Source organism: Homarus americanus, unplaced genomic scaffold (assembly GCF_018991925.1).
Source record: "Homarus americanus isolate GMGI-L3 unplaced genomic scaffold, GMGI_Hamer_2.0 scaffold1024, whole genome shotgun sequence".
NCBI classification, from domain to species: domain Eukaryota; kingdom Metazoa; phylum Arthropoda; class Malacostraca; order Decapoda; family Nephropidae; genus Homarus; species Homarus americanus.
In genome coordinates this window covers 9,657,085-9,666,843 of record NW_024715228.1, presented here as the reverse complement: position 1 = coordinate 9,666,843, position 9,759 = coordinate 9,657,085, and the positions used below count along the sequence as shown (strand labels likewise).

The 9,759-nt window shown below is 44.6% G+C and overlaps 1 protein-coding gene across 1 annotated transcript; it reads right to left on the bottom strand.

Annotated features, from left to right (window-relative positions):
* Positions 1-6,290: 6,290 nt before the first annotated feature.
* Positions 6,291-6,869, bottom strand: LOC121857044. The gene has a single exon (XM_042352900.1). It carries the CDS (start codon positions 6,867-6,869, stop codon positions 6,291-6,293), a length of 579 nt encoding a protein of 192 aa, XP_042208834.1.
* Positions 6,870-9,759: the final 2,890 nt, after the last annotated feature.

The following is a 9,759-nucleotide window of genomic DNA, read 5'->3' as shown; positions in this document are numbered from 1 at the left end:
TCCCCCTCCCCCTCGAGTTGTCCCTTGACCGCTGTCATCTGTCCTCCGTCACATAGACACCTTCAACACACTGCTCCTCCATTTTCCATGATCTCTGGTGTTTTTCCTCGCTGGGCTTTGGGAGGTACAAACCGGTCCATTCTTTTATGCTGTCAACTCCAATCTTCCTCCCCTGCTACGTCCTCCGCCCGTGACGGTGTCCTGCACGATTACTTCTACGAGTCTTGGCCGTCGAGTTTACGGTCTAAAAGCACTATAGCTTCTCTCTCTGTCCTGTGACGTTAAGTTCCATCCAGCAATCCATCCATCTCTCTCTCTCTCTCTCTCTCTGAAAATCTGTTTTTTATGGGTATTTTCATTGTCACTTTCTCATTCGATTAAAATTCGTTCGCTAGTATCGTTTTCCGATATGAAATCAATTAAGAATAAATCTTTTCGTCAGACACTGGTATAAGGTCTAGCGTACACAGAGCAACAGAGGGAAAAAATTGCTCATTTGTGGCCAGTTACTTAAAACTTGTGGCCAAATATAACTTTTGGATCAGGGGGAAACTCGTGTCCCAGGGGCGGGTTACTGGGTGGAGGGGGTGAGTGAGCAGATGGGTTGGTGGGTGAGTGGGCGGGTTTTGAAGCGTCAAGGGTAAACAGTGTAAAGATTTCCGTGAAACATACTCAAAATATTATTATTATTATTATTATTATTATTATTATTATTATTATTATTATTATTATTATTATTATTTCTTCTTTCTTCGTTCTTTCTTCTTTTTCTTTCTTGTTTCTTCTTCTTCTTCTTCTTCTTCTTCTTCTTCTTCTTCTTCTTCTTCTTCTTCTTCATCTTCTTCTTTAAGGAGAAAAGTTTGTTAGGATCAAGACAGACTAACACAAAAACACTTACACACAAACTATTGAGCAAATAAATTAAAAACTAAATATTTATCCAGTCATAAATCTTTATATTGTACCCAGGCACTTGAGCGTTGACCCTCCCCCCCCCAACACACACACACACACACACACACACACACACACACACACCTTAAAATTTTCGGATCCAACAGATAAAAAAATTAAAAAGTTTAGATTTCCAGGAACGAACAGCTGATGTTTGGCTTCAGGACCCCGGCCAGGACACGCCCGAGCCGCCAGGAACAATACGCTTTTCATGGTGAATCACCTGTCTTTAACGGTAACACGAAATACCTGTCAAGCCTGATACATATTTCAGCGGAATTTGCTTGTCTTTAGCGGAGTCAGCGGGTGTGTCGATGCTTGGCTGCCTCCCTCCCTCCCTCTGTCTCTCCCTCCCTCTCTCCCTGTCTTCCTTAATTTGAACATGTTCCTGTTCATACCTCTTCCCTCCATCCCCCCTCCCTCCTCCTCGCTCCCTCCCTTAATTTGAGCATGTTTCTCCCTTCTCCCCCTCAACCTCCCTCCCTCCTTCCATCACTCCTTCCATCACTCCTCTCTCCTCATTACGGGTCTGTCCATCCTTCCCTTCCCCCTTTCCTTCCCTCCAGTTACATCCTCCTATTCCTCCTCCTCCTCCTCCTCAACCACCACCACCATCTCCTCTTTCTCCCTGTCCTCCATTTTTTTCCTACTCCTGCTTTTCATTTTTCTTGTGGCTTCTACTTCTCTTCTTTTTCCGGGTTTGTCCCTTTCTTTTTTCCGCCTCCTCTTCGCCCCCCTACTTCTTCCTCCTCTCCCTCACCTCCTTTTCCTACTCCCCTCCTCTCCCCACCTCTTCCTCCTCCTCTTTCTCCCTCGCCTCCTCCTCCTCCTCCTCCTCTTCCTACAACGAAAACACTGCCGCTTGTCTAACCCTGGAAACACATTTACATAAATTTTTATGCACCACAAGATTTAGGTCAACCACTTGGCCGGTTATATGTGTGGCTCTTTTTTTATGTGTGCAATTTTTACTCTTCTGAACGACCTATGTTAGTGAGGAGGGGGTTAAGGGGAGCGCGCACACACACATACACACGTTCCAAAAAAGAGTACCGCACCTTCATTGAACCTTTGATATAACTCCTAAAATCTCGAGGTTAAATTGCCAGGTTATTAACAGGACTACATGTGGTGTTTAACGTCGCTCGTCCACGATACAGAAGGCCAACAAAGTTGCTGAGAAGCTAATTGAATGGAATGTAGAATGAGAATGTTTGATGATAATGTTGTAAGAGCAAAATAGTAATGAGGGAATGTTTGGTAGTTGATTAAGGTTAGTTATGAGTTGTGGTACTGTGAGAAACTACTGGATGTTGTTGTTATTGTTGTTGTTGTTTAATACTAGTGAGAGAGGGGAAGACGAGACAAGTTGTGGGGGTGATGACTTAGAAGTAAAGGCTGGGGGGCGCCTCGGGGTGGGGGACGGGGGCGGGGTTAGGATTAAGAGCAGGGATGGGGGTGAAGGTAGGGAGGGGGTGTGGGGTGGAGGTGAGGGTAGGATTTTTTTTTTGTAGGGAAAAGAGGGGTGAAAAAAGATTGGAGGTGGGGGAAGGAAATTATAGTTCGAAAATTGAAGAAATTTAAGAGGAGGTAAGAGACGGCGAGCTGACCGCCTAGCTAAGCTAATAGTGTGTTAGGGTTGTGTCATGGGTTAGTTATTGTCTGTCGGTACGGGCCCTAGACATCCTACCCTGTCCATATATGGGTGTTTTAAGGGCATTATTTCATGTTCCGCCGACCCTACTGGCGGATGCTGGTCTCGGGAGGTTGTCTATTGCCTGGCCGTGTAGATCGGGGGTAATGGACCTTTTGAGATTTGGTAACTTTTTGGGAACCATGTATGGTTGTTATCGTTATCTGGTGGGAGTCTTTGGAGGAGTTCTTGCTCTGATCGTTCTATCTTTTGCCAGATTCTGCTGGCCAGGGTGTGCAGCTGCTGGTTGATGGGTCTCTATGTATCTCGGCTGTGGTTCTGGTGAAGGGGTATCTTTCACCTGTGACGAATCTTGGGGCTTCATTTTGGACCACCTGTAATTTTAATATTTGATTGGTGCTCATAGTATGAAGAGGTACTGCTGGGTAAGTTAATATTGGTATGATAAATGATGTCACCAGGAGGAGTTTTATTTTCTCAGGAAGCGCTTTAAAGAGGTATAGTTTTCTCAGCTCTCTTCTTGCCTTTTCCTTCCTGGTGTGGACATGATGGGAGTAACCTGTCGTGGATATATGCAGGCCCAGGCGGGTGCCTCTGCTTTTGTATTCTATCTGGGCATTATTGGTTACTAATGGATGGGTTTTCCTTCTCCATAAGGGTATCACTGTGAATTTCGGGAGACTGGTTTGGATTTTCCATTGTTTTTCGTAATTATTTACCCTTTCTAATTCCCGCCTGGTGTTGTCGACCTGTAACGCTCGCGATTTTCCTTGATGTGTTGCTATTTGAGTGATGTCATCTGCATACATAATATCTTCGTTACCTGTTTTAGTGGGAGGCGGGGTGTCACTTGTGTAGATAATATATAGGGTGGGGGAGAGGACGCTCCCCTGAGGGACTCCGCTCATGAGTGGGAAGGTCTCTCCTGTGTGTTGTCCTACCCTCAGTCTGGCATGTCTGCCGTCAAGAAAGTTGCAAAGCGGTGTGGGAAGGGCTGTGACGGGGGTATGGGAACGAGGGTAGGGATAGAGGTGTGGAGTGGAGTTGATGACTGGGAGGGGTTGTGAAGTGGGGACGAGGGCAGGGATAGAGGTGTGGGTTGGGAGGGAACGGCAGGGATAGGGGTGTGGGGAAGGCAGGGGTGGGGGTGTCGGGAGGGGGTTACAGGCAAGATTAGCAAGCGCTTATGAATATATAACTTGGGGGAGCTCCAGGTGTTGGTTCGGTGTTAGCCAAAGTGCTGAGTGGAGTAAGGAGGGGTTAAGAAAGAGAGTAAAGGAGATTAAGAGAGATGGGGGTGATGGAGGAGAAAGAGAGGACGGGGAAAAAGAGAGAAGGGAGACAGGGAAGGAAAGGGTAGGGATAGAAAATAAAATATACTTCCGTTTAGCATAAACTCGTGATGTTGAACCTCGTGAGAAAGTGTTCCTGTGAATCAAAGCATAGCACACCTGCTCCTCCTAGGACCAGGGGAGTGGTTCTGGTGGTGGTGAGGGGACTTAAGACATCGCGGGTGGGAGTAGTGATATCCGGCGGGAGAAAATGCTGATATCACTATCGAAAATTAAACAGGAATCACCTTCATTATGTCCTGAAAAATTTGCCAAAAGGAAAGTAAAATTATGGAGAGAAAAAGAGAGCAAGTGAAGAAACCGAAAAGATTTTGAATAAACGGAGCAACTTTTACTCCCTGGGTTGCGCCTTAGGAAATACTGCCTTCACTGTATATCACCCGCCCAATCAACTTATGTCTCCCGCGTAAGCACAAGCCGATTGGTCCACTATACATCACTTGTCCAATCAGATTATGTCTCCGACGTAAGCACAAACCGACTGGTCCACTATACATCACTTGCCCAATCATCATTTGTCTCTAACGTAAACATAAGCTGGTTGGTTCACCATGCAGCATTTGGCCAAAAAACTTACTCATGGAGCGTCAAGTCAAACCGATTGGTCCATTGGAAATTGCGTTGCCAATTAGCTTCAATCTTCATCGTAAACAAAGGCTGATTGGTCTGGTCTGCCTTAAATCAATTGACCAATCACAATTTATATTTCTCACGTAACACATACTAATTAGATCACCGTACTCCACGTAGCCAATTACAGTTCATGTCTCAGATGTTAATATATGCTGATTGGTCCCTTCGAGTCACCCAGAATATCATTTGAAACTTCGTCGTTATTTCCTACTGATTGGAATTCCATACATCACCCTCCAATCATATGTTTTCTTTGAATTAGATGAACGCTAAACTGCTTCACGGTACATTACCCGGGCCAGCCAGGCAGCTGTGAATGTCAAATCAATACCCAAACTTATTGGTTCACCATACAACATTCAGCCAATCTAAGGGAAATTCCAACCAACTTCTACTCTGATTGGTTCACAGGACAACCCCCAACCAATCACTCCGTTTCGCCAGAAGTCATCCAACAAATCACACAAGATCTCTGATGTAAGCCACCATAAAACAGTCGTCCAGCCAATCTTCACGTTTATAATTTTCCCTCAAAGGTGTCTCTTAAAAGTGAATCGCACACCTCTTGTATCTTCAGTATCTACTTACGTTAGTTTGTGATACCTTAACTTACCGAGGCCTCAGTCACTGCATCGTTGGGAGGAGGAGGGGGAGGAGGAGGAGAGGGAGGGGGGGACTCTCACAAGACACAACATCCTGATACACAAAGGACCTTACGATAATTATTTCTCGTAAATTTTTTCACACCTAACTTGATCACTTGAGCTAAATCACAGATATAACAGAACAAAAAAATAACCTGAGAATTACACAGATTTTTACCAACTTTCTAAATCTGCAAGTTCAGTCAGATTTAGCTGTAACTCAAGAGACCATGATGTTTGTTCACTCTCACACTATATAAATTATCTCTTAAAGTCTCCCGGCCAGCGTCTCTTAACTCAGGAGTCTCGTCCGTAGCCTCTGAGACTCGTGACCTTTACATCATCACAAACACAGTTGTCACCCCTGAACTTCTTACTTCAGCGGGGAGCCTAACATCCTCTTCAATAACCACCACAGATAAAAATGACCGTCAGGACAGCCTTAACCCCTGAGATAACATTTGTCACTACCTTTTCAACAGTAAAGTTAATTATTACTTTTAGTTGAATCCAGTCGGTGTCTCAAGAGTCACAAATCAGAGAGTTCGGGGCAGTAATTTCTGGGGCCATGATTACTTTCCACTGTCATGTTAAATAAGAGTCATGACCACTGTTATGTTAAATAAGAGTCATGACCTTTCAGTATCTTACTTCAGTCAAAACAGAAACAGCTCTAAACCAGTAATTTCGGTCAGTTTCAGTTACTCTCGCAGAATTTCAGCAAGTTTCGGCCGTTTCTACCCGGTAACCCTCGAAGTAAATCATCTCTTCCACTATCTGTTCGTATCAAAGTTATCTCTCAAACTCTTGCATTAAGCTCGAAGTCCGACCAGTGCCTCTAAATCAGGATGCTCAGACAGACGCTCATCTGGCGGGACAAACTCGTGCTCCCGGGAACGAGAAATTCACCGTAAAACTGCACCAAGTCAGACAGCTCCATTGTTACCCATGAGCGGTGCGGGACTATGCCTCTTTGTGAGCGCTGACGGAGCCTCGTATAAGTCAGTTGTTCTCTTGGTGCGTAATGCTGGTTAGTTGTGCTAGCTGTGGTGTCTACTTCTGGTTCTTTGTTAGCTGTTGTGTGTACTTCTCTGTTAGCTGCGGTGCGTACTTCTGGTTCTTTGGTGGTGAGTACTCCTTTGTTAGCTGTGGTGCGTACTCCTCTGTTAGCTGTGGTGCGTACTCCTCTGTTAGCTGTGGTGCGGTTACTTCTGGTTCTTTGTTAGCTGTGGTGCATACTTCTGGTTCTTTACTGGCTGTGGTGCATACTGTTGGTTCTTTGTTAGCTGTGGTGCGTACTCTGTTAGCTATGGTGTGTACTCCTCTGTCAGCTGTGGTGCGTACTTCTGGTTCTGTGTTAGCTGTGATGTGTACTTCCTGTTCATTGTTAGCTGTGGTGCGTACTTCTGTTAGCTGTGCTGCGTACTCCTCTGTTAGCTGTGGTGCATGCTCTTCTGTTAGCTGTGGTGCATACTTCTGGTTCTTTTTTAGCTGTGGTGCATACTTCTGGTTCTCTGTTAGCTGTGGTGCAGCTCCTCTGTTAGCTGTGGTGCATACTTTTGGTTCTTTGTTAGCTGTGATGCATGCTCCTCTGTTAGCTGTGATGCGTACTCCTCTGTTGCTGTGGTGCATACTTCTGGTTCTTTGTTAGCTGTGGTGCATACTTCTGGTTCTTTGTTGGCTGTGGTGCATACTTCTGGTTCTTTGTTAGCTGTGGTGCGTACTCCTCTGTTACCTGTGGTGCGTACTCTGTTAGCTGTGGTGCGTACTCCTCTGTTAGCTGTTGTGCGTACTCCTGTTAGCTGTGGTGCATACTTCTGTTAGCTGTGGTGCATACTCCTCTGTTAGCTGTGGTGCATACTCCTCTGTTGGCTGTGGTGCATAGCTGGTGCATACTCCTCTGTTAACTGTGGTGCACGTGGTTCTTTGTTAGCTATAGTGCGTACTCCTCTGTTAGCTGTTGTGCGTACTCCTCTGTTAGCTGTGGTGCATACTCCTCTGTTAGCTGTGGTGCGTACTCCTCTGTGCTGTGGTGCATACTCCTGTTAGCTGTGGTGCATGCTCCTCTGTTAGCTGTGGTGCGTGCTCCTCTGTTAGCTGTGGTGTACTCTGTTAGCTGTGGTGCATGCTCCTCTGTTAGCTGTGGTGCATACTTCTCTTAGCTGTGGTGCATACTCCTCTGTTAACTGTGGTGCATACGTCTGGTTCTTTGTTAGCTATGGTGCGTACTCCTCTGTTAGCTGTTGTGCGTACTCCTCTGTTAGCTGTGTGCATACTCCTCTGTTAGCTGTGGTGCATACTCCTTTGTTAGCTGTGGTGCCTCCTCTGTTAGCTGTGGTGCGTACTCCTTTGTTAGCTGTGGTGCATACTCCTCTGTTAGCTGTGGTGCGTACTCCTCTGTTAGCTGTGGTGCGTATTGTTGGTCCTACGCCATCTAGGTTCAGCTGACTGGAGCACCAAACAGAGACATCCAATCTATTATGTATCGAAGGACAAAGGACTGAGCGATGCGTTGTTATCGGTGTACGTTAGGGGGTGTGTGTGTCAAGTGGCGACTTTAGCGGGAAATGCCTAGACTGATAGATAGATAGATAGATAGATAGATGGGTGGGAGGGTTAGGGAGGGGGTGAAGCAAAGAGGAGGATTAGAGAGGTGGTGAGGTGGAGAGGGAGGGAGGGAGGGACCGGATGCAGCGACCATACTGCTTCTTCTTAACGTAGTCTCAGTAAACATTCTTCGGGAGTCTACATAATCATCATCAGGTACTCCCTCCCTCCCTCTCTCCCTCCCTCCCTCCATCCCTCCCCCCCATCCATCCCTCCCCCCCCCTCTCCATCCCTCCCCCCCCCTCTCCATCCCTCCTTTCTCCCTCCCTCCCTCTCTCCCTGTAGATTGATATATGGTAAAAAATTATTATGCCTCGTTTAAGACCTTGTTTACTTTAATAAAATAAAACATACTATATCTAAATTACAATAGATAAAATAAAGTTAGGTTAGTAATGACGTATTCATTTATTAACTGAAATATGATTATCTACAGACAGTATTGGTTATCTTTATTTTGCACACACACACACACACACACACACACACACACACACACACACACACACACACACACACATACACATGAATATCGAAACAAAACATGTGGAGAGTTGGAACAGCAAGCAACGTGGCACCAGCCAGAGGAGCAGTGGCGTGGTGTGGTAGTGAGGCGCTCAGCTCCCAGGTGGCACCACTTACCGGTCTCCGTTCACACCCCCCACAGCATCAATTATCAGTGAGTGTACAACCTTCTTAAAACCTCTCTTAAGTGTTTAAAGCTTTCAATACATCCTTGGTATTAGTAAATCATAAAAACGTTGATTCATTAAATAAAATAAAACATCTTGATAAGTACCAAACGAGCTAGCACGATTAGGCTTCTGTCTCTCTTTACATATGGATGTTGACTTAACTCCATAATCAGGTCGCTGTTGTCTACAAATCGTCTACACCTCTTTAAAACAATCTGTTTAAGGATGGACTTATCTGTAGAGGACAACACAAGGAATCGATTTAACGTAAAACAATATAATAAACTTTTAATAATGATTGACTTAGAATAGAACCAAACAACGACATTATTTAACTGGTACCAAATCACGATGTAAGAAACCGATAACAAAGGATGATACAGTGAGCCGATACCACATGAAATGCCGATAATAGCGTAAAATTCTCAAAAATCTTCGTATATCACAAAACTTCCCATTAAAGGGGTTTTTGTATTTTCTCTTAATTTCGAAGTTTTCGGTGATTTCCTAACATTTTCAAGATTTGTTTTCATTCCCAAAAATTTTCGAAATTATACAGAACCGGATCGAATTTTCCTCCGTTTAAGGCTCCTTCAACGAAATTTCCAGTTTCATTGTGCCTCTTCCATAGTTTCAGTTTCTTCTTGATGTTTCTCGTAGTTTCGGGGTTCTCTCCAGTTTCCCCGAAGGTCCCCCTAAGTTCAGAGGATCTTCCCTAAAAAAAAACTCCCCGACAAATTTCAACACTTAAATTATTTCCCGAGTGTGTGTGTGTGTGTGTGTGTGTGTGTGTGTGTGTGTGTGTGTGTGTGTGTGTGTGTATGTGTGTATGTGTGTGTGTGTGTGTGTGTGTGTGTGTGTGTGTGTGTGTGTGTGTGTGTCTGTCTGTAATCCTGAATAATCACCTCAAAAATTGCAAAATATCGCCGATAAATTAGGGATAAATCACCGGTAGACTACGTGTAAATCTCCGGTAAATTTTATAAGTCAAAGCAAATTCCCGGTGAATCCATTAACACACTGCAGATCAATCACCGATCAACCACGAGAAAAATAAATTATCCAACGTAAATCCGGAAAAATAACGAGCAGGCTACGAGAAAATTGCGAACTCAACAAATATCTGTATATCACCAGTAAATTCCAGGTAATTCAACAATATATAACAATGACTTATCAATAAACTACCGGTGACTGGATTAATTATTGGTTTATTGTTT

Excerpts from the sequence above, each read along its gene's own strand:
- LOC121857044 (XM_042352900.1), bottom strand. The coding sequence starts at position 6,869 with ATGCACCACAGCAACAGAGGAGTACGCATCACAGCTAACAGAGGAGCA.